The 25,437-nt window shown below is 40.8% G+C and overlaps 1 protein-coding gene across 1 annotated transcript in view; it reads right to left on the bottom strand.

Annotated features, from left to right (window-relative positions):
- Positions 1 to 20,759, bottom strand: part of znf280d (zinc finger protein 280D) — a 37,705-nt gene extending 16,946 nt beyond the window's left edge. The window contains exons 1-10 of the mRNA XM_037753594.1: positions 20,031 to 20,759; positions 17,850 to 17,936; positions 17,606 to 17,695; positions 16,856 to 17,447; positions 15,761 to 15,821; positions 13,661 to 13,759; positions 13,350 to 13,433; positions 13,171 to 13,230; positions 12,969 to 13,079; positions 167 to 276 (exon numbers count right to left, since the gene is read on the bottom strand). Coding sequence (XP_037609522.1) covers positions 167 to 276; positions 12,969 to 13,079; positions 13,171 to 13,230; positions 13,350 to 13,433; positions 13,661 to 13,759; positions 15,761 to 15,821; positions 16,856 to 17,447; positions 17,606 to 17,695; positions 17,850 to 17,936; positions 20,031 to 20,405 — 1,669 coding nt within the window. The 5' untranslated portion in view covers positions 20,406 to 20,759. The remainder of the gene's footprint in view (positions 1 to 166; positions 277 to 12,968; positions 13,080 to 13,170; positions 13,231 to 13,349; positions 13,434 to 13,660; positions 13,760 to 15,760; positions 15,822 to 16,855; positions 17,448 to 17,605; positions 17,696 to 17,849; positions 17,937 to 20,030) is intronic.
- Between the last annotated feature and the right edge of the window lie 4,678 nt (positions 20,760 to 25,437).

Raw genomic sequence — 25,437 nt, 5'->3', positions numbered from 1 at the left:
ATCACTCAAATATCAATATGATGATAAACTATCAATATTCAACCAACAGTGCATACATAACGACATGTTTCAACTCAAAAGTTATTTGCGTTTTGAAATAGTATAGAACTCGGATGTTTGAAAACCTCAACACCAACATGTTCTTCAAGAATTTGCTGTGACATACTCAACTCTCCAACATCATCCTCTTCTTTCAAGCGAACACGTAAAGTGTGTTTCTGCCATGGCTCCAGCTCCTCCTCTTCACATTCCAGTAAAAACTCAGACGTTGTGGACCTGCAACAGAAGACAACAGACTGACACACCTGGTTTGTGTAATATACAAAATCCAAAGACACATTCTTTACTCTTTGTATTATTCAGCATTTTTACAATATACTTCTTCCAAACAATGTTTAAGTGTATATGTAAGTTAAAGACAAGTAATTGAGGATGAAGGGAAAGAGGCGCAGCACATCATTTGTGATTTTGTGGTTTCAACATGGATGGCTCAAGCTGCTGGCCAAACTGGGGGTGTGCTGACCGTCATCTACTGTAGGTAATACACTGACTATGGATACTAAGTTCCTCATACAACCCCACTTCAAAACACCCAAACTATCCCTTTAAGTAGGCAACTGAAGATTCATCTTCATTTGATAACTCTAATATTCCTTTTACCCTCCTTTAAAGTTTTCCCAAATAAAATACACTAAAAGAAATGGGTATAAAGGGTTTCAGCGAAAATCAACAAATGACTAGAATAAAAAAATAAAGCCTGCAGGCGTTAGGCTATCGTGAGGCAAGCCAGATTCTTGCACAAATAGCACCTAAACATCCTAGTACAGGTAACCCAATAGATTGGTATTTATTTTGTCTCCCCAACTAGGATAGTCAACACTCTCAATAAACAAAACACAAAGAGCACAGAATCTCAAAAGGGCCTAAAACAGACCAGAGTTTCTGGTTTGGCTGATAACACATGTTGCATTTAGTGAAGGAGAGATCAGTATGACACTTGGTGTGCAGTTTCTCTCCTCTTTTAAGCCTCTTTTACACCCTGATTGGCCAAGAGGGGAATGCACCAAGCTGCTCTCAACTAACCAGTCCCTACACCCTGTGCAACAAGTGAACTGAATAACCCTCTAATCACTCAGCAATTCAACCAAAAAAACACCAGGGAAAAGGTAAATAACAGCAAGCACCAGAGAATTGGCAGCTGCCACACACTAGCCTGAACCTGTAGGCCTTATTAAACAGGTTGCTCTGGACATTGCAACCTAAAGTGAATCCATGTCTGTACTATATACAGTAGGTGTATGTGTAGAGTTTTCACTGTACTGCTGCTCCAATTTTCACCTCTACAGTGAGATTTGAGCAAAAATAAGTGAAAGATGGGAGGAAATACAGGAAACAAGAACAGATTAGCATGTCAACATTGAGGACCAAGTATAACATATTTTTAACAATAAACAAGTTTGTTCTATTCAGTATATTCAAAGTCCACATGATTCCCTTCCAGATCCTAACTCTTGAAAATGAGGCCTCATTAAATACAAACGGGTACCTCTGATGAATTGTTGGTACGTAGATGTCTTCATCACAGCTGTTATCAGCTGCTGGAGCACTCAGCTCAGTTGTTTCTACGAGGTTTTCCATATCACTATCCAAGTCAGATCTATTAGATAAAAAGAAATATGATACTGGCATCAAATGAGCCACAGAAGCAAAAAACAACATATATCCTGTATAATATAGTGTAAAATTACAGTCTGTTCTTCACGCTGTTGCAGTCATCGTCGTCAATGGTGACCTCCATCTCCTCAAAACTGAAAATGACAAATTACAGAGAGGGCACTGAATAAGATAGAGGGTGAAAATGTAGCTTAGGAAAGTCGATACAGTACTGACTAAACCTATTGAAATGTACAAAACAATCAACACTAACCTGTCCTGGAGCCACTCCACCTCTGATGCCACTTCTGTGGTTTCACTCTGATGTTCATCATCATCTTGCTGGTGCCGTCTACCACTGCAGACACATGTTGAAAGTCATTTTCTGACAATTCAAAAGTTGTTACAGCATGTGGACATCAACTGTCTGGCGTGACACCCACGCAGTGAAGACAACATGAACGCCTGTAAAATATAATGTGATCCGATGCAGAAGCCATGGAGTCAATACAACATCATATGAGGGTGTTCTGTTCGTACAACTGATGTGTGAATAAACAGGGCGAGGAGGTTGTGACTGCTTACCTTTCAGAGGCCGACAGACGCCACAGACTTAATAGTGCAGTAGGCTCGTGCATACACGTTCCAGCAGAGGTCATCAATATCGAGGATCTCTTTTCATAACTGTAAAAAGAAACCTTGTCATTGGACACAAAACCTCATCTAGTTAAATGTTAAGCATTACACTTTTACAGTCAACTTGTTTCAAGTTTACCTGGTAGATTTTGTCTGAATGTGACAGTGGTGATAGCAGGTATTGCGACCAAAACGAATGGCTTTCACACAGAATGCGGTTTGAGCTGCACATCACAGTGCGTGCTGTGACTGCGCTTTGCTTGATACAGCGAAAAAGCCGTTGTGGTGCTGCGCTAGACATTGGAAATAATGGATTTCAGAGCACAGTGGTGCCGTTGTTGTGTTCTGTGTGAAAGACCTTAAGAATAGATATAATCCTTTTCATAGACAACTATCTCCATTTGGGTGAACCATCCCTCCAACTATGAGTATCAACACAAATGTTCGTCTTCAAACTGAAAAATTGTGAAGATGAAAATATATGAAACCAAATGTTTAGAGTGAAAGTGATATAGAAGCTCTAAAAGTTTACTTGGAGCTGAAAAGATTGCAATGGTGATTAAAAATCTCTTATCTGTACTTGTTTGAAACCTAGTTGTCCATGTTATATGAGGGTGTTCTGTTCATACAACTGATGTGTAAATAAACAGGACGAGGTTATGACTGCTTACCTTTCAGAGGCCGACAGACGCCACAGACTTAATAGTGCAGTAGGCTCGTGCATACGCGTTCCAGTAGAGGTCATCAACATCGAGGATGTCTTTTCATAACTGTAAAAAGAAACCTTTGTATTAGACACAAAACCTCATCTAAAAAATGTTAAGCATGCAAACCTACCCATGGCTTGACAAACACCTGATGCTTTTACAGTCAACTTGTTTCAAGTCTACCTGGGAGATTTTGTCTGAATGCAACAGCGATGAAAGCAGGTATTGCAACCACAACTATTGGCTTTCACACAGAATGCGGTTAGAGCTGCACATCATAGTGCACGCTGTGCCTGCGCTTTGCATGCCGCAGCAAAAAAGCCGTTGCGACGCGGCCCAAAACATTGGAAACTAGAAGGGCACTCCGAGAACGCAGACCTCCGCCAAGGCTGGTTTTATAAGTGAAATATATTAGACCCACTGCCAGGTGCCATTGTAACGAGATGATCAATGTTATTGACGTTACCTGTCAGTGGTCTTAATGTTATTGGTGATCGGTGTATCCCGCAATGGTAAGCTATCTAACAAATGAACATTATCAATAACGAACACCAAGTAAAGAACATGCATTGAAAGGCAACTAAGAATTGAACAACATTAAGTATTAGGCATATTTATAAACATGGGTATATTCAAGACAACACAATTCTACATATATATTTAACTAGAAAAATGGACCATCCAAAGATTCAGCATTAGTAAACAATGAATTGGGGATGTCAGTGTGAAAGAGGAAAATATTGCATTTTACAATCATGACATCAATGTAAACATTTAAACAGGTACAACAGGTAAAAATTAATGGTCCAAAGAGACACATATTGTGTCATGGTCAAAATAATAAGTGTTGAGAATTTTCGCCTCTGCACAGTCATGTCTGTTAACATACACGTGGTCCAAGAGGGTACCGTAGTCAGTGGTTGGTGCTTTGACTTGCTGACTGAAGCAAAACTGTTCCATGACTGTCAGGATGTTGTGATCTGGCATTTCAATAAGATCGAAATTGAAATCTCCTAGGATGACTGTGAGGATATCCTCTAGCAGTGGCCGCAACAGGCTTTGTAGCTTGCTGATGAAAGTTGCAGGGGTCAAAGATGGCGGTCTGTAGACGGTAACAATGTTGACTTTCGTAGACGATTTGGTGACCGTGACAGCTGTGTATTCCAGCCCACTGACTGGGACTAAGCTGTTCTGGCGAGACATCTTCCCGGGCAACTATCATCACTCCACCACCTCGTCCCACTGAAGCTGGTCTGTCTGCTCTGAAGCTTCGAGCCTGTGGCAGGATTGAGTCAATCTGTTGTTGATTTTTCAGAAATGTTTCAACAAAACAGAAAACGTCAACTGGCAATGTTGACTTGTCTGCTTTTAAGTCTTGTAGATGCTCCCTGTATGATCGTATGTTGAGCAATCGAATGTGCAAGAACGCATCAGTATCAGTTGGAGTAGTTGTGAGTTCAATGCTTGACACCACCTCCTGTTGAAGGCGGCCCATTTCATTCAGTACAGCAGGGTTTATGCGGATCACGCAGGCATCAAATCCTAGAAGATAAAGATCATTCAAGTTCTTGACGCGGCTTAGTGCAACGTAAGTTTGGCCTGGCATAAAGCGTCCCTTGCGTTCCATGGAAACTACAATCTTGTCCAAGGTCTTGCCTTGGACTTTATGAATGGTGCAGCCCCATACCAATGACAGAGGGAACTGTGTACGCTTTGCTTCAACAGAACGTTTGTCCCTACCAGCAAAAAACTGATATCTTGCCTCTTGATAGGCACTGCTCCAGAGTATGACCGCTTGTACTGACTCTCAGCGATGGCCTTTTTTCCAACGCGCTCACTGTCCAATTTTACCAGAATGCAATGGACATTACTTCCTGTGATGGCAATCCCAACAACAGTACCGCAGACTCCATTGGCCAGTCCATCAGAGACATCGATATTGACATCACTCTGGCTCCAACAGCGACAGACACTACCTCTCTTAATCCCCCAGTGTCGGATGGCTTGATCGAGATCACAACATCAATGAGACCTGTCTGAACATCGTTTTTCTTGTCGATGGCCTTGATGTGAAATACTTGAGTTGGAAGTTTCTTCAGGTGCTCACTGTTGTGTTCATCTACTTCTTTGTTGGTCTTAAAGACATGCAGAACTTCAGATGGATATTTGTTCTCTTTTTTAGAGATGACCCTGGATTTCAGTAAAGTTCTATCATCTTGTGTGCATTCAGCTGTCCTCATCAGCAGCTGTGCAAAGTCTTGGTCCTATTTCTGTCGCATACTCTTTATAAGTTCGATGATATAGAAGTTTTCCTCCCACAGAGAGCCATGCAGTCTGGCATAGCTGTCAATGAAACAAAGTAAATTGTAGAACAGACAAAGCAGATGTAAAAGCACAGATAATATTTTGATTATTTCTAGCACATACATTTTAATGTTCACTCACCTGTCAGAAGGAAGAGCAAACACAAGATTTGGTTCAACAGTCTGCAGCTGGAATAAATCTCCCACGGCCAAAATGCGAACTCCTCCGAACTGGGAATCAGGATCAGTGTTTCCAGTGATGTCCTGCAGGGGGCGATGGATATGGTAGAGGAGGTCTGCCCCCACCATTAACACCCCATCTATTATAAGGAGTTTAAGTTTCCTCAAGCATGAGCGGAGTGTGTTAAGCTTCTCACTACTTGCTGGTTGGTACTCCTTTTTGCTGTTGGGACCGCAACTGAAACCAAGAGCTGAGTGCAGCGTCATCCTCTCGTTACCAAAGGTCGCTGTTCCAGTGAATGCAGTCCGCAAAACTGGTAGTTCATCAGTTTGGAAATATCCGTAGAGTAGTTTGAGTAGCTTCATGGTTTCATAATAAGCCAGCTTGATGATATGGCTTTTTCCAACTCCTCCAGGCCCACTCAAGAAGACTTTTTACTGCGGCATGGGCTGGTCATGTTTGAGATTGCATCTTTCCACCATTTACGATGAAACCTGAGAACTTCCATTTGCTTGGTGTTCAGAGACTGCATCATAGCTCTGTACTCCTGAGGGCTCATCCAATGCTTTATTCAGCTCTGCTGAAAAGCGTGCATGAAGTTCAGAGCGATTAGCAGATCCGGAGACAGGTGTTAAGTCAACATTTTCATGTTGATCCTCTTCAGGCAGCTCTCTCTCCCTGATTATTCCTTCAGCTTCTTGCTCTGCCTGTTAGAACTCCACATTGGGGGCAATACCATCCTAAGCACCCTCTGGGGGACCCATGCGCTGCAGGTCATCATAGGCTCTGTCGATTTTTTCAGCATTAACACTGAACATGGCTTCATTAGCATGAACGGTGTTCTTTACTTGTTGATTGTGTGCCTAGAAGGACGGAAAATCACCTCCTCTGGTGTCTCTTCTAGCCTCCGTTTCTTCTTGTTCTCTCTGTCTGAAGCACGGCGAGTTGCAGCTGTTGTTTCTTCGGCTCTCATCTTCTTCATTCGCTCTGCACTCTGCTTTCTTCTTTGCTCCACAGTTCTTGACTTGGAGCGAGGCTTTTGTGCCGATACTGCTTGGTGAAGTCTATCCGTCTTCGCTGTCTCATTTGAAGGAATACTTCTGCTGTTGAAGTTGTCAATGAGAAAGGTATCAAGCACTATTGTTTATATAGTGTTAAGAAATGCTGACGTCAGCTCGTATTCTACTGCGTGTTGTACAGATGTCAGCATTTCTATTGTGTTGAGTACAGTGCTGATATCACCATTTATATTGTGTTGAGTGCAGTGCTGACATCAGCATTTGTACATTGTTCAGTGCAGTGCTGACATCAGCATTGCTATTGTGTTGAGTGCAGTGCTGACATCAGCATTTTTACATTGTTCAGTGCAGTGCTGATGTCAGCATTTCTATTGTGTTGAGTGCAGTGCTGAGTCAGCATTTCTACAGTGTACAGTGCAGTGCTGACATCAGCATTGCTATTGTGTTGAGTGCAGTGTTGACATCAGCATTGCTATTGTGTTGAGTGCAGTGCTGATGTCAGCATTTCTATTGTGTTGAGTACAGTGCTGATGTCAGCATTTGTATGTGTTGAGTACAGTGCTGATGTCAGCATTCCTATTGTGTTGAGTACAGTGTTGATGTCAGTATTTCTATTGTGTTGAGGGTCGTGCCGACGTCAGCATTTCTATTCGGATCGCCACCAAAATCTAAAGGATTGTTCATTGTGCCACCCGCCACACCTCCAAAAAATGTCATTCAAATCCATCGCAAACTTTTGGAGTAATCCTGCTAACAGACAGACAAACAGTCAAACAAAGAAACCAACGCCGGTGAAGACATTACCTCCTTGGCCCAAGGCCTTTGGCAGAATCCTCTGGTGTCTCTTCTTCTCTGTGTCGCTGCATTCCTGCCCACACAGAAGCACGCTGAGCTGCAGAATCCTCTAGTGTCTTTTTTTGTCTTAGTCGCTGCATTCCTGCCCTCACAGAAGCACGCCGAACTGCAGAAACCTCTGGTGTCTCTTCTAGCCTCCGTTTCTTCTTGTTCTCTCTGTCTGAAGCACGGCGAATTGCAGCAGCCTCTGTTGTTTGTTCGGCTCTCATTTTCTTCATTCGCTCTGCACTCTGCTTTCTTCTTTGCTCCATAGTTCTTGACTTGAAGCGAGGCATGGCTGCTCTTGTGCCGATACTGCTTGGTGAAGTCTATCCGTGTTCGCTGTCCCGTTTCAAGGAATACTTCTGCTGTTGAAGTTGTGAAAGAGAAAGGTATCAAGCACTATTGTTTATACAGTGTTTAGAAATGATGACGTCAACTTGTTTTCTACTGTGTGTTTTACTGATGTCAGCATTTCTATTGTGTTGAGTGCAGTGCTGACATCAGCATTTCTACATTGTTCACTGCAGTGCTAACATCAGCATTGCTATTGTGTTGAGTGCAGTGCTGATATCAGCATTTCTATTGTGTTGAGTACAGTGCTGATGTCAGCATTTCTATTGTGTTGAGTGCAGTGCTGATATCAGCATTGCTATTGTGTTGAGTGTAGTGCTGACATCAGCATTTCTACATTGTTCACTGCAGTGCTGACATCAGCATTGCTATTGTGTTGAGTGCAGTGCTGATATCAGCATTTCTATTGAGTGCAGTGCTGATGTCAGCATTTCTATTGTGTTGAGTGCAGTGCTGACATCAGCATTTCTACATTGTTCACTGCAGTGCTGACATCAGCATTGCTATTGTGTTGAGTGCAGTGCTGATATCAGCATTTCTATTGAGTGCAGTGCTGATGTCAGCATTTCTATTGTGTTGAGTGCAGTGCTGATATCAGTATTTCTATTGAGTGCAGTGCTGATGTCAACATTGCTATTGTTTTGAGTGCAGTGCTGATGTCAGCATTTCTATTGTGTTGAGTGCAGTGCTGATGTCAGCATTGCTATTGTTTTGAGTGCAGTGCTGATGTCAGCATTTCTATTGTGTTGAGTGCAGTGCTGATGTCAGCATTTCTATTGTGTTGAGTGCAGTGCTGATATCAGCATTTCTATTGAGTGCAGTGCTGATATCAGCATTTCTATTGTGTTGAGTACAGTGCTGATGTCAGCATTTCTATTGTGTTGAGTACAGTGCTGATGTCAGCATTTCTATTGTGTTGAGTACAGTGCTGATGTCAGCATTTCTATTGTGTTGAGTGCAGTGCTGACATCAGCATTTCTACATTGTTCACTGCAGTGCTGACATCAGCATTGCTATTGTGTTGAGTGCAGTGCTGATATCAGCATTTCTATTGAGTGCAGTGCTGATGTCAGCATTTCTATTGTGTTGAGTGCAGTGCTGATGTCAGCATTTCTACATTGTTCAGTGCAGTGCTGATGTCAGCATTTCTATTGTGTTGAGTGCAGTGCTGACATCAGCATTTCTACATTGTTCACTGCAGTGCTGACATCAGCATTGCTATTGTGTTGAATGCAGTGCTGATATCAGCATTTCTATTGTGTTGAATGCAGTGCTGATATCAGCATTTCTATTGTGTTGAATGCAGTGCTGACATCAGCATTGCTATTGTGTTGAATGCAGTGCTGATGTCAGCATTTCTATTGTGTTGAGTGCAGTGCTGATGTCAGCATTTCTATTGTGTTGAGTGCAGTGCTGATGTCAGCATTTCTATTGTGTTGAGTGCAGTGCTGATGTCAGCATTTCTATTGAGTGCAGTGCTGACATAAGCATTTCTACATTGTTCAGTGCAGTGCTGATGTCAGCATTTCTATTGTGTTGATTACAGTGCTGATGTCAGCATTTCTATTGTGTTAAGTGCAGTGCTGACGTCGCCATTTCTATTGTGTTGAGTGCAGTGCTGACATCAGCATTTCTATTGTGTCGAGTGCAGTGATGATAGCAGTATATGTACATTGTAGGGTGCAGTGTGGCTGTCTTCATTTTGAGCATGTTGACCCAGGTTGAACTGATATCCCCACGATAATATGACCTTCATATAATGATTCCGTAACCAAGAAAGCCTACCCATAGCACTTGGAAACAAGCTGCTGCCCCTTTGCAATCTTTGGCCAAAGGGTCATACTGGACTAACTAAATCGGTTTAAAAGGTGGTTTTATGGTTAAACAGTGAACAATACTGTTGTTCAGAATCCTTCTTAAAGGGACAGTTAGGGTGTTTTGAAGTTGGGTTGTATGAGGTACTTATCCATAGTCAGTGTATTACATTTTGCTGCTGGCCCCGCTCACAACAGTACATTGCTTTTGTTCCATGTGGTAACTGTCTGTTTCTCCAAACTGGGGCGTGCCAACCTTATTAATTATGTAGGTAATACACTGACAATGGATAGGTACCTCATACAACCCAACTTCAAAACACCCAAACTATCCCTTTAAGACGGCTTTTTATGATTCATCTTCATTTGATAACTCTAATAACATGCTTTTAGCGCAGTAGCACATTTCAAGAGGGCTAAATTGGCATTATGCTAGCCTGAACCTGTAGGCTTTATTATTAAATAGGTTGTTCTCGACATTGCAACCTGAAATGAATCTGTGTCTCTACTATATATGTGTATCTGTAAAGTTTTCACTGTACGGCTGCTCCAGTTTTCACCTGTACAGTGAGATTTGAGCAAAAATAAATGAAAGATGGGAGGAAATACAGGAAACAAGAACTGATTCTGTATGTAAAAAAAATGAGGACCAAGTATAACATATTTGTAACAATAAACAAGTTTGTTCTATTCAGTATATTCAAATCACACATGATTCACTTCAAGATCCTGACTCTTGAAAATGAGGCCTCATTAAATACAAACAAGTCACAGCACATCATTTATGATTTTGTTTCAACAAGGATGGCTCAAGCTGCTGCCACTTTACAATCTATGACCAAAGAGTCCCACTGGACGAACTAAACCGGTTTAAAAGGTGGTTTTATGGTTAAACAGTGAACAATACTGATGTTCAGAACACTTCATAAAGGAATAGTTTGGTTGTTTTGAAGTTGTATAGCCAGCTAGTTAATGCTATCAAGCTAACATGAATGATGCTCAATGCTCCTGCTACTCAGCTGCTGCAGTCTGACACAGTTACACATCACATGTTTATAAACTTCAACACATCTGTATCTCCTGTTGATCCTAGCGTTATGTTGTCAGAGTGATCGGTTATGGATCAGCCCACAACACTAGCTCTGCTCCGTCAGCCTGGTCTCTCTCTCTGGAGGAGGACGTGAGGACAAAGACTGTCTGTCTCTCAGGTTGGTGTCTCAGCCTACCTGTCTCTCAGCCAGCCGCTGGTCCTCAGAGCAGAGCCGAGTCTAGAGACACGCTGCAGCAGGAGTCGCTGGTCCTGGTATGGATCTAGTTCTGGTGCTGGACGGGACAGGAGGAGAGGAGGAGGCGGAAATGATCCGACTGTCTGGACCAATCAGATCACAGGGGGCTTCATCACTTCCGGTGGGTTGGTAGTACTTCCGGTGGTCTCCTGCAGGGTTTCTTTAGATTAACTATTTTCTTTATTTTCTTTACAAATACTATTACAGCGAGACAGTTTAGCTTCACGAGACTTGAAAAACACTTAATCAGATTCAACACTTGCTCTCACTACATCTTCATGTATTACAGAGAAACTATAAAAGGCATTTGAATAATGAAGCAGCTGGGTTTTGATTTAAGAATTTATTTTACTGTACATAATATTACAATAACACCTGTACTTCTGACGTGGAATGTAACTGACAGGCCGGTACCAATCGTTTAATTGAATGGATTTTTTTTTATTTGGACTTGGTAAATGAGGTAACAGGTGCTGTGTGGAGGGTTTCCCAGAATGTCGCCGTGCTGGAAGAGCCAACAGAGTCACTTAGATGTGCAAATAATCTGCATGTTATTCATTTGTGCTTTCGATATGACACATTTATGTTAGAAAACGAATTGTTTGTAATTATTATAACTTACTTACTTAAGTTTATTATTCATTGTTTGTCTGATGTGCCAGTTGATTCACGTTCAAGTACGGTAAAGCACGGCAGAGAAAAAGGTACAAAGAGGGTCTGTGAGCTGGACTGGTCTGACTGTAGCTGTATAGATGACGTTGTATATACTTCAGGACTATGGACGCTGGATAAGGACGCGGAGTTGTTGCTGATTTGATGCACCTCAGAAGTGTGGACAACACCACAGGCCTCAGGTGTTGGTGTGTGCTGACCAGCTAACCATCTCTGAAGAGTTGAAGGATCTGGTTTACAATCTGTTTGGTCATCACCTGTAAGAAGAACATACAAAAAGAACAAATCAGACATTTCAACAGGATGCAAGTTAACTTTTGCAAATTCATTTTAGGTGAGACATTCTAGTAATCTAGCTCAATCCATCAATTATATATTACATTTCTACATATCACTCAAATATCAATATGATGATAAACTATCAATATTCAACCAACAGTGCATACATAACGACATGTTTCAACTCAGAAGTGATTCGCGTTTTAAAAGAGTACAGAACTCGGATGTTTGAAAACCTCAACACCAACATGTTCTTCAAGAATTTGGTGTGACATACTCCACTCTCCAACATCATCCTCTTCTTTCAAACGAACACGTAAAGTGTGTTTCTGCCACGGCTCCAGCTCCTCCTCTTCACATTCCAGTAAAAACTCAGACGTTGTGGACCTGTAACAGAAGACAACAGACTGACACACCTGGTTTGTGAAATCCAAAGGCACATTTTTTACTCTTTGTATCCTTCAGCATTTTTAAATATACTTCTGCCAAACAATGTTTAAGTGTATATGTCAGTTAAAGACGAGTTATTGAGGATGAAGGAAACAAGTCACAGCACATAATTTATGATTTTGTGGTTTCAACAAGGATGGCTCAAGCTGCTGCCCCTTTGCAATCTTTGGCCAAAGGGTCATACTGGACTAACTAAATCGGTTTAAAAGGTGGTTTTATGGTTAAACAGTGAACAAAACTGTGGTTCAGAATCCTTCTTAAAGGGATAGTTCGGGTGTTTTGAAGTTGGGTTGTATGAGGTACTTATCCATAGTCAGTGTATTACATTTTGCTGCTGGCTCCGCCCACAACAGTACATTGCTTTGGTTCCATGCGGTAACTGTCTGTTTCTCCAAACTGGGGCGTTGGCATTACACTAGCCTGAACCTGTAGGCCTTATTAGACAGGTTGATCTCGACATTGCAACATGAAATGAATCTGTGTCTCTACTATATATGTGTATCTGTAAAGTTTTCACTGTACTGCTGCTCCAATTTTCACCTCCACAGTGAGATTTGAGCAAAAATGAGTTAAAGAAGGGAGGAAATACAGGAAATTAAAACAGATTCTGCATGTCAACATTGAGGACCAAGTATAAAATCTTCATAACTCCACTATACAAGTGTCGTCTAAAAGAAGATAAAAAACAAGTTTGTTCTATTCAGTATATTCAAAGTCCACATGATTCCCTTCCAGATCCTGACTCTTGAAAATGAGGCCTCATTAAATACAAACGGTTACCTCTGAGGGATTATTGGTACGTAGATGTCTTCATCACAGCTGTTATCAGCTGCTGGAGCACTCAGCTCAGTTGTTTCTACGAGGTTTTCCATATCACTATCCAAGTCAGATCTATTAGATAAAAAGAAATATGATACTGGCATCAAATGAGCCACAGAAGCAAAAAACAACATATATCCTGTATAATATAGTATAAAATTACAGTCTGTTCTTCACGCTGTTGCAGTCATCGTCGTCAATGGTGACCTCCATCTCCTCAAAACTGAAAATGACAAATTACAGAGAGGGCACTGAATAAGATAGAGGGTGAAAATGTAGCTTAGGAAAGTCGATACAGTACTGACTAAACCTATTGAAATGTACAAAACAATCAACACTAACCTGTCCTGGAGCCACTCCACCTCTGATGCCACTTCTGTGGTTTCACTCTGATGTTCATCATCACCTTGCTGGTGCCGTCTACCACTGCAGACACATGTTGAAAGTCATTTTCTGACAATTCAAAAGTTGTTACAGCATGTGGACATCAACTGTCTGGTGTGACACCCACGCAGTGAAGACAACATGAACGCCTGTAAAATATAATGTGATCCGATGCAGAAGCCATGGAGTCAATACAACATCATATGAGGGTGTTCTGTTCGTACAACTGATGTGTGAATAAACAGGGCGAGGAGGTTGTGACTGCTTACCTTTCAGAGGCCGACAGACGCCACAGACTTGATAGCGCAGTAGGCTCGTGCATACACGTTCCAGCAGAGGTCATCAATATCGAGGATCTCTTTTCATAACTGTAAAAAAGAAACCTTGTCATTAGACACAAAACCTCATCTAGTTAAATGTTAAGCCTGCAAACTTACACTTTTACAGTCAACTTGTTTCAAGTTTACCTGGTAGATTTTGTCTGAATGCGACAGTGGTGATAGGTATTGCAACCAAAATGAATGGCTTTCACACAGAACATGGTTTGAGCTGCACATCACAGTGCATGCTGTGACTACGCTTTGCTTGATGCAGCGAAAAAGCCGTAGTGGTGCTGCGCTAGACATTGGAAATAATGGATTTCAGAGCACAGTGGTGCCGTTGTTGTGTTCTGTGTGTATATGAAACCAAATGTAAGATTGTAAAGGTGATTAAAAATCTCTTATCTGCAGTTGTTTGAAACCTAGCTGTGCATCAGTTAGAGTGACAACCACTCACAACTTGGATGGTAGTTTCATTAAACATTTCTTGAACAACATATTATAACAGCTAGTATGCATGGGAGTATTATGCTTTGGCAAATGATAAGCTTGTATATTGAACCACCTCATGACCCCACAATGGAGAAACATGGCTATCAATCACCACTGAGCCTCTAAAAAAGTCATACAGAGTTCTGGTCAGTAGCCAACAAAGCTCTTTAAAGCTCTTTTACTTCTTGATCAACTTCAAAGTTCGCTGCTCCTCGTCGATCACTCGACTTATCAGTTGTTAGTTTTTTTTCTTGACTAGGGAACTTTTAAACGAGTCATCTTTTTATGGTAAATTTTATGGTAAATGAGTTATTTGATAGTTGTAAAAAATTGTCTCCGGTATCACAACAATATTAAAAATATGACAACAAATAAAGAGTTATGGGGTTTCCAGGAAATCAAGGCACACTGTTTCGATGTGTAGATAAAAACTCTAAATGCTTTTATTGATGTTTTTTTCCACTTTATTTTTGCTAACAGAGGAGGATACATGGTAGGACATTTGACAAAAAAGACACAGCAACGCATATAACAAGCATGATAGATATTAAAGGACTACTCTTTATATTTATACCAAACACGTTACATAAAGATTTAGGAGATCAACTTTATCATGTGGAAAGTGCAATAAAGTTACTCGTGGAGTGACTTGGACCGGCACATCAGCAGACAATCCATGCAGGGTGGGGGAGTCAGACGTTTTCAAACTGACCTGCCTATGGACTAAGGATGAAAAACAGCATTCTTGCTAACTCCTGCATGTTTACATCTTGTGTTTCATACTGGTGTTCATTAATGTGCTCTGTCCCTATCATATAATCTACCAGACCTTTGGGAGGGGGCCTGTCCACCACATGTCTGACATCATCCTTTTTGTTATTAATATATTTATATATTAATGATCCCATGGGGAGTTACACTTCCTGGAAAACTGTGACCATTAGTCATACTCCAGTACTGGGTGTGACTAAGACGTTCATCCAATAAAGCCATAATTCATTTTTCAAAAATATTGCTCTTCTATCAGTTTTATAAAATTGAACTGCCTGTCTTTCTATAACTGACATTCCATTAGTTTACATTTCAAGCTTTGCTATTTGGGCCATTTTTTTTACATTAATAATGAATTGCTGATTATAAGCGCTGCCCTGCCCACTTCTTTTAAAGGGATACTTTGCCGATATTCAACCAGCTCTCCACCCTCCATGTTGCCAGCACCCGGAGCTACCCGCTCTTTGCTGGTAGACTTTTGATGGCGGATGGGAGGAGAGCTAAAAGCGCTGGCATCGTTCGTCTTCACACATTCCCCACACCGCGAAAAAAAAGTTTCCCTTTAAGCTCCGCGCGCCCGGTTCAAGGTGAGCTTTCCGTTTCAGATTGATGTCACTCGAGTAATTTTACTGACTTTCCATAGTTTCCTCTCGATCCACAGATGACTTTATACAACAGTTTGACATGCTGATTAGTAATTTCCATTAACAGTAAACAGATTTGGTTGTGTAGAATCAGTTCCTCTTTGTGATGTGCTGTATGTATAGCCTGTACATGCTGCCTCACCTTGACGACAGAGCCCCCTTCTCTCTTCTCCTCGACTTGGCCTTAATTTTCTTCAGAGGATCTTCAAAGTAAAAAACAAGAAAACATTCAGTTACATGTAGTGAGATTTCAGTTTCTGGCTCATTAATGTAGTGGTCTATTTCTCACTGTGGTGTTATTGATTAAATCACTCGATCATTTCAGCTGTTTACTGGAGTGAAGTGATGCGTACAACTACACAGTGATCTAAAGGGGCCTGAGGTTGCCTCGTGTTTTATGTTAAAAGTTGCACTTGAACATGGGGCTGGGCGATATGGCCAAAATCTTCTATCCCGATATACTGTAGGTCATTTCATATCTCAATAATGATATATATCACAATATAGCATGTTTTCGGGTAATTTAATAAATAAACAATCTATATGAAATAACCATATGGTAAAGCCTATATTTGTATACTCCTGTGTGAATTTAATACTTGATAAATTAAAAGTACTGAGTATTTTCTCATTTCATTAAGAACCTTAGTGCAAAATCGATGAAATATGATTTCATCATGATATGATTTCATTGAAAAGCGATTAATTATCATATTGAATTATCGCCCAGCCCTTCTTGAACACACAGCAAAGACTTTAGCTGACAGCCAGCTGACCATCAGCATGCACATACATTGAGAGGAAACAACTAGTCTATGTTCTAATCCATAGAAAGATAAAACTAACCAGCCTGCCATTTTGTGAATTTGTTTTTAACAGTTCCATCATGAGCTTACATCAAATAGTAATTAAGAATATGTCTGATAAAACAATTACAACGGGCACCATAAGACATTGCTTTGCATTGCACTGATGTTGTCAAACTGTAGTCTTTTGCTTGTGGAAGAAAATAAAATGCTGACATGAAATATAAAGAAAAACCACAGAAATGGCAAAATCATGTATTCACTAAGCTGAACAGTATGTGCATATTTCTGCCTTTGTGTGCACACAGACTTTTATTCTTGAGCCTGCACAGTTTTGTGTATCTATCTCCAGTAAACAAGTGAGTCAAGGTTGAAGTTTGACACTGTTTAGTTCTTGAGGCTGAAACCAGGACAACCACAGCAACCATCACCTGAAATGTGAAGAAGAGCGCCTTCAGGCTGTTGGTGGACCCCCTTTGCAAAGATCCCCTCCTGCTCAGTCCTGTTCATCGGTTTCATTTCGGGGTTGAGGTATGCCTTTTGAATTTCAAAAAAGGTTTTATGTCCCATGAAATTCACGTGCAGGTGTTTGGCCCATTTTTTAAAGTGTGTAAAAGTGCCTCCAGAGAAAAGGACGGAAAGAGTTGTGAGGAGGTGGATTTCAGGAAACGCCTCCCAAAGGTGAGGTGACGACATCCATATGCCCCTGTGTCCGCCAAGGCAGCTCCACCTCACCTTCTTCTGTGCACCGCAGTGAGACACCGTCTTCTTGGTTATGGGCCGTCCACACGTCTGACACTTCTTGAACAGCTCCATCAAACAGCTGTCATTCACAATAGTCTTTGACTGACTCGAGTCTTTGTCTGCGTTCTCATCTGATTTGGATGTTGCTGTCGAGCTTGACTCAGTCTCTTGTTGGAAGCTCTCACTCAGACGATCCACAGATGCCACACTGCACAAACCTTCGCTGCGTTCAGCTGGAGCAGGGGGCTGGGGTGATGTGCTTGGAGCTACTGAGGCAACCTGGGATAACAGAGACATGTCGAAATTACTTACAAGAAACTGTGTGTGCAACTCATCTGAATAGGGTTCACAATATATACCTACATGCATTACTTTTGACAGCATGTAATACTCATTTACACAGAAAACAGGCTACCAATGTCATGTGTTATACGTACAGGACTTGGCAGGGAGGGAGAAGGTGACGCCGTATCCACACCAGTACCTTGGACACTCAACGAAGGAGCCTGTGAAGATGTACTTGTAACCTTAGGTAAAAAACAAACAAGTGCTACATTCAGAAAAGAGGGTGACTGTTTAATTTACTACTTCATATACACAAGTATTTCCTGACATAGCTTAAACATATAATAACACAAAACATTCAATATTAGGAACACAGCTTTACTACATCATACTTACTGAAGTTGACACAGAGGCCCATCTCAACATGCTGGAACCTGAAACCACTGAGGTGGAGGCTTGAGCAGCTGTACTGGGAGCCCTCGCCTAATTAAATCACAACAAAAAAAAACTGTTTTGATAAATGCTCACTTAGTAGTCAATAATTTCCCACCTGACAGTTTCCACCAATCTCAAGTTCAAGTTAGAGAGTTAAACGTGTGCTTTTTCACAAAAATGTATCTCTGGTCGTTTTGAAAACCCCAGAAGGTCATTTAACAACACGTGGCGTTATTCTGAAGGTATTTGAAGAATCCTGTAAAAACTCAAAAAATCATCTGGGTTAATACATATTCTGTTTGCTTCACAATAACAAAGGTTTTTAACCCATTTCTCAAGTTGTGCCACTGTTCACTAATCCAAACAAAGATGGTAGCCTGGAAGGATATATGTCCATGCTAATTTTTTAATGGCCTGAGACAATATTTAAAGGCCCCATGTTATATTCATTTTCTTGTTCATACTTGTATTTTATGTTTCTACTAAAACATGTTTACATGCTGTAATGTTAAAAAAAACATTATTTTCCTCATTCTGTCTGCCTGAATATACCTGTATTTACTCTTTGTCTGAAACGCTCCGTTTTGGTGCATTTCAACGGAATTGCAATGGAATTGCGTTGCTAGGCAACAGTTTGGGTCCATGTTTACTTCCTGTCAGCTGATATTATTTACCTACACTGCAACAGGAAACAAACTGGGACACATTTAGAATGTTTACATTTAAAACCGTGTAATGGTCTAAATATTGTATATTTGTGACATCACAAATGGACAGAAATCCTAACGACTTGTTTCAAACGCACAATTTCTGAATACGGGCTGTGTGTATTTCTCCGTATATTGACCATTTTGATAGTTTAACAGTATTTATAAGGCATTTAAACCTGCTTTATAATATAAAAGATATGAAAATCTTACTTTTTACAATATGGGACCTTTAAACGTTTTATTGTCGGTATAAATCAGTGTTGTCAGTATATTGTATATTTGTCAGAGTATGACATTACATTGTATTAATGTACATTTATTACACTGTAATTCATACAAAAATCACCAGTTCATATTTGTCTTGTGTAGGATGTATGTTATTTCCATCTAAATGGGAAATGCAGTCCCAACTTGGGAATCTGGTTACAGGCTTATATATTTTTCTTTATCATGCAGCAGTCTTAGAAATACCTTCAGAAAATCAAGTATTGTAATATGATCCTCTGGGCTTTTTTAATGATAGAATGTAATTAATTTTTATAACAGTTGTGTGACTGACATAAACTGGGGTTAACTTTTCCTGTTTGCTTATACCACTTTCATACCAATGACCAGGGTTGGACCAGGGTTAACCTACCCTAGTCCAACCCTCCTTTTGTCAATTCAGACCAAGCCAGTCAACCCGGGTTGAACCCTGGTCAGGACAATTCAGATACAACCTGGGTCAGACCCGGGAGCTCAGGTGTTAGAAATGGGCAGGGGGGGGGTTACACCTCTGGAGGATTATAGACAGAGGGGATGATAGTGACATCATCAATTGTGCAAAAACATAAAATGTCACAAAATTATGCATGTTTTTGGGATACAGTGTAAATATAGTACACACAGCATTTTTAGCTTTATAAAATGTTAACTATGTTGTATGTATGGAGCTGTAATGTATGCAGAAACATACAGATTTACATTATCTATTCATCAACATGAACCTTTTTTATCTTACCTATCTACGGTACCCATTTATCATATATTAGACTACATTGTGTTATCTAATATGATAAAATAGGCTACATTTACAAATGATTTAGACACTTCTGAAGACTTGAAATGCATATTTCACTCACTCCACCATCCCAGCAAAGATTTACAACATATAGTAGACCTGTAGCAACTGTTGGATAATGTGTGAGTTTGTCCAAACATAATAAAATTAGTTAATATTTCATTTAGTTTGCTAATTGATTGATAATGTAATGAACCAGGGCTGGGTGTAGTGAACACCATATAGTAGTTTCTCATCCTTGTGCACCTCATCGACTCCCAAACCAAAGGACGTTCAAACTTTACGTGTTTTAAGACAGATCATCACAGTGCTCTCTCCATGTTAACTTTACCCACAAATCCACAACTCTTTCATGTAAAATGACTGATTTACCTCAGTTCGGCTGCTGTCTTCAGCTGGCAGAGATGAGCTGAGGTCCTCTGGCTGTCCTCCACTGAGGTCCTCCTGTTGTCCTCCAGAGAAGACAGTAGGGATCACGTTGGACTTGAGGATCTTTCGGGGAGTTGTTTTCATAAGTTCTGCTTGTATGTCCGGTTCGTAATCGTCCGGTTTGAAATGCTGGCTGCAGACTCTTATGTTTCCGTATTTCCTTACTGGTGTGTGCTCGTTGAACTTGGGGCTGTGAATGGCCTTTAACCAGAGTCTGCACCGCTGCGGGTCTCTGGTGGGCAGAGAGTGGAAGACCACTCCCCGGGACCGGGCCTTCCTGTAGCCCTTACAGCCCGGCACCGAGCACATCCCCGGCATCCTCACACTGATATAACAACTAACCACTGTGGAGAAGAAACCATCCACTACAGACTGACCACTTCCACCACGTCTGACTCTTTACTACAGAGACCAACAGTCTGCTCCGGCTGTACGTGAACGTGACCGCTGCGTACAGACGTTGTCGCTTTGCATTCTGGGAAGCGTAGTACTTTAGGGATTTGTAGGGGTCAAAATATAGTGAAGAGAAAGAGATTAGTATGATAGCTACATCTAGCTCTGCTTTATCGATTGTAAACTTAAAGGTCCCATATTATCAAAAAGTGAGTTGTTTTTATTATTATAAAGCAGGCTTAAGTCCTATATAAATACTGTGAAAGTATCGAAACACTCAATTTAGCGTAAATTTGGAGCGTTATTTAGCATCCTTTGTGGTAAGCTAGTATGACATGGATGGTACCGATGGATTCCTTTTTTTAAGTTTTATATGATGCCCGTATCTTCACTCTAGCTTTAACGGTCCCATGTTATAAAAAAGTGAGATTTTCATGTTTTTTTATTATAAAGCCGGCTTAAGTTCTATATAAATACTGTGAAAGTATCGAAACACTCAATCCACAGGGAAATACACACAGCCCGTATTCAGAAACTCTGCATTTGAAACAAGCCGTCAGGATTTCTGCCCATTCGTGATGTCACAAATATACAATATTTAGACCCTTGACACAGATTTAAACGTAAACATTCTAAATTTATCCCAGTTTCTTCCTGGGAACCCTCTGTTGGTCTGGAGGAGCTGCAGCAGTTATTTCTGCACAAACGTCCACTGTACATTTACTAGATATTCTCAGAGCTACTAACTCTTCTGCAGTGTGTAGTGTGCGCGCATGCACGTGTAGAGGTGGAGCGAGCTGAGCGAGTAACGAGTGCACTGTGTGAATGAAGGCAAGCAGGCAGGCAGATCGAGGAGCAGAGTACAGCAGAGACTACGGCCCTGGAGACCAAAGCTACAGTCTCCCCCGCGTCCTCCGACCGCGGCCAACACTGTTTTGCAAGACGGGCTTCAAGAGAAATAACTTTGTGATTTTGGTGCTTCCGTGTAGTTTGTGTTGGAGTCTGAGTCTGAACAGCGTAGCCACACGCGAGTGCGTATGGGCCACCGACCCGGATTGATTTATACGTGTAAGAAGTTACAAACAGTCCCTTTAACAAAAATATAATAAACCAACTTCTATTCAGGTTAAATGAACAGTGATTTAACCTGCTGCTTCTGTCATTTTAAATATAAACGGTAGAGCAATAATACAGTGATCAACTGTTTATAGTGATCAAACAGCTTGGGACACTAATTATTCCTATAGAAACGCTGTTTAAATAATTTGCTTATCGTAATCAAGTAGTCCGCTTACAGTGTTCATTTGGGATCTTTTCATACATTAAAACATATGGAAAAACATTTTAAAACTATGTTAGACGAACGTTAGTTGAATTTCTGTTTTGTTCTTTACTTTACTCCCGTGATAATCTGCTCTCTGCCATGGATGCATGCTCACGTTGCAGAGGGCAGAGCTGGCAAGCTGGCGCATGTCCGGAGAGTGAACCGGAGTAACGTTTAACATTTCTTTACTAACAAAAGTGCTAAAAAACACTTTCATATAACGTTTGTCATCCTTAAATACAAGGTGCAAATCCTTAGTATCGATACAATCGATTTTTGTGTTTCAAATCGATTTTATATCGATATACGTCTCCCATGAAGGACACCTATCAATGTAGTTGGATCATAGGAATACAAATCGTTATATTGATGTAGTAGTTTAATCGTTACACCCCTATATTCAACTATAGAAAGTTTTGTCTTTAAGCTTTTTGGTATTGACAACCCAGCTGCACACGGACCACAGAGAGCTGTGCCAAGGCTTTTCAAGCCGGGTAGAATCTAACGTTACCGTTATCTCTGTTGATCCAGTTTGTTTGCTTGCTTCCATGGCTGCAGAAGGCTGTGTTTGCGTGCCAATTTGTTTGTGGCAACGGGGTGTCGAAATGGGCAGTGGACGGGATCACGCCGGCCAAAAAACAATAACAGATGTTCTGCACCAGAATGGAAATTTCAAAGCAGAACACACTGGCTGTAACATTGTTGTAAGAGAAGCCAGTATTTCAATTCAGCATGTTTCTTTAATCTCTGAGGACATATCATGGTAATTTTATGATTTAATACAGTAAATATATTACACATTGGTCCTTCGAGACAAAAAACCTTCAAAAAGAAATGTTCCTTCCCATAAACTGTATGCACATTTAAAATGTTTCTAAAAAAAAATACTACATAGCTGGAAAGCATCTGTTTACGGTAAATTGTAACTGTTTTGTCTCTTGTTTACTAATTTGCTTATTCAAATATCTGTGAAATCTTACAATAAAACAATGTTAAAACAATGTTGCTTGGTATTTTTCATTAGTGAGAAACATCTGGTGAAGTTAGTGTGATCTGAGATTGTCCAACAGGTGGCAGTCTGTAATTAATAATAACAAAACAGGGCAGAGGTGCCTCCCATGGATCAATGTCTCACTATTAAAAGGAAACTTATGACAAATGATCTCCTCTTGCATGACTTTTAGATTTTATTGTAAATGTTTAAACGTTTTTTTGTTGTCTACAAAGTAAAGTGAACATGTGCACGTCATGTTTCTCTTCAGTTGTGTTTTTAATTGTTAATACATCTTGTATTGAGTTAGAGCACATGTGATGAATTCAAGGACAATATGCCTTTCAGAACAACCCCTCGACCATTCAGGCAACACCAGTACTGCACAACGAGCCCTACACTGCAAATAGATCAGCTCATTTCATGTATTTATTGTTAAAGCAGCTCATGTGGATGTCTTCTCGACACTGTGTGGATTTGGTGCGTTCATGTGCCCACAGTGAGAGGACACAGAGCCGGCTGAGGACCAGCAGGGTGTCCTCCATACCAGCCCTGATGATATAAAGGTTAGCTATAACCACATGCAGCTGAAGCTCAGCTCCTCTTACCTGTTCAGGAGGAAATGAGCCAACTTGGCATCCGTCTTAAAATTCTTCTGGGCTTTAAGCTGTCTCCATCTCTCAAACTCATCTCCGATATTGATCCGTGTTTTACCTCGTTTCTGGTCGTGGAGCTTTTTAGAGACATGCCGGGGCTTTTTAGGTCGGGTAGAGTCCACCGTTATCTCTGTTGGTCCGGCTCGTCTGCCTGCCTCCATGGCTGCAGAGGGCTGCTTCATATCTGGCAACACGGGCTGTGGAGATGTGGAGATGTGGAGATGTGGAGATGGGCAGTGGGCGGACCCGCACCGGACGCACCGGACACAACAACAACAACAGACGTGCGGACGTTCCGCACCGGAACCGAAACATACTGGTTGTAGCATTGTTGTTGGAGACACCACTATTTCATCTTGGTCTGATGATATATCATGGTCATTTTATGATTCAAGGGCCTGTTTCTGTAGAAAAGCGTTTCTGTGACAACAATATCTTGACAGCCTATCAGCACCATCAGTTGTACCAGGCAGTAGAAATATGGAATATATCATGTAACCTTAATCCCTGACTATTTTCAATTTAGGAATTGCTTTTAAAAAAAGAATTAGAGCTGTCAAAGTTAACACAATAATAACACGTTGACGCAAATTTGTTTAAACGCCACTAATTTATTTAAAGGTCCCGCATTATGCTCATTTTCAGGATCATACTTGTATTTTGTGTTTTTACTAGAACATGTTTACATGCTGTAATGTTAAAAAAAACTTTATTAGCCTCATACTGTCTGCCTGACTATACCTGTATTTACCCTCTGTCTGAAACGCTCCGTTCTAGTGCATTTTGACAGAATTGCGTTGCTAGGCAACAGTTTGGGTCCATGTGTACTTCCTGTCAGCTGATGACATTCACATACACTGCAACCAGGAATAAACTGGGACACATTTAGAATGTTTATGTTTAAATCTGTGTAAAGGGTCTAAATTTTGTATATTTGTGACATCACGAATGGGCAGAAATCCTGACAGCTTGTTTCAATGCAGAGTTTCTGAATACGGGCTGTGTGTATTTCTCTGTGGATTGAGTGTTTCGATACTTTCACAGTATTTATATAGGACTTAAGCCGGCTTTATAATAAAAAAATATGAAAATCTCACTTTTTTTATAATATGGGACCTTTGACACATTAACACAATCGATCTTCTGGAGGTTGTACCAGGCTCAGTTTTAAAGCTAGAGTGAAGATACGGGCATCATATAAAACTTAAAAAAAAGGAATCCATTGGTACCAACCATGTCATATTAGCTTATCACAAAGGAGGCTAAATAACGCTCCAAACTTACGCTAAATTTTGGCGAGGAAAAACTGTCATTGCCATTTTCAAAGGGGCCCCTTGAACTCTGACCTCAAGATATGTGAATGAAAATGGGTTCTATGGGTACCCACGAGTCTCCCCTTTTCAGACGTGCCCACTTTATGATAATCACATGCTGTTTGGGGCAAGTCATAGTCAAGTCAGCACACTGACACACTGACAGCTGTTGTTGCCGTTGGGCTGCAGTTTGCCATCTTATGATTTGAGCATATTTTTTGTTAACTGCAGTACCTGTGAGGGTTTCTGGACAATATGTGTCATTGTTTTATGTTGTTAATTGATTTCCAATAATAAATATATACATACATTTGCATAAAGCAGCATATTTGCCCACCTCCATGTTGATAACAGTATTAAATACTTGACAAATCTCCCTTTACGGGTAATTTTGAACAGATAAAAAATGTGCAATTAATTTGTGATCAATCATGGATAATCATGCGATTAAAGGGACTGTATGTAACTTCTTACACGTATAAATCAATCCGGGTTGGTCTCCCATGCGCGCTTGCATATGGCTGCGCTATTCAGACTCAGACTCCAACACAAACTACAAGGAAGCACCAAAAGCGCAAAGTTATATCTAGTGAAGCCCGTCTTGCTAAACAGTATTGGCCGCGGCCGCTGGGGAGACCGTAGCTTTGGTCTCCAGGGCCGGAGTCTCTGCTGT

The sequence above is a fragment of the Sebastes umbrosus genome, chromosome 2 (assembly GCF_015220745.1).
Source record: "Sebastes umbrosus isolate fSebUmb1 chromosome 2, fSebUmb1.pri, whole genome shotgun sequence".
NCBI classification, from domain to species: Eukaryota; Metazoa; Chordata; class Actinopteri; order Perciformes; family Sebastidae; genus Sebastes; species Sebastes umbrosus.
The sequence above is the reverse complement of the archived record's forward strand: the minus strand, read 5'-3'. Positions and strand labels throughout refer to the sequence as shown.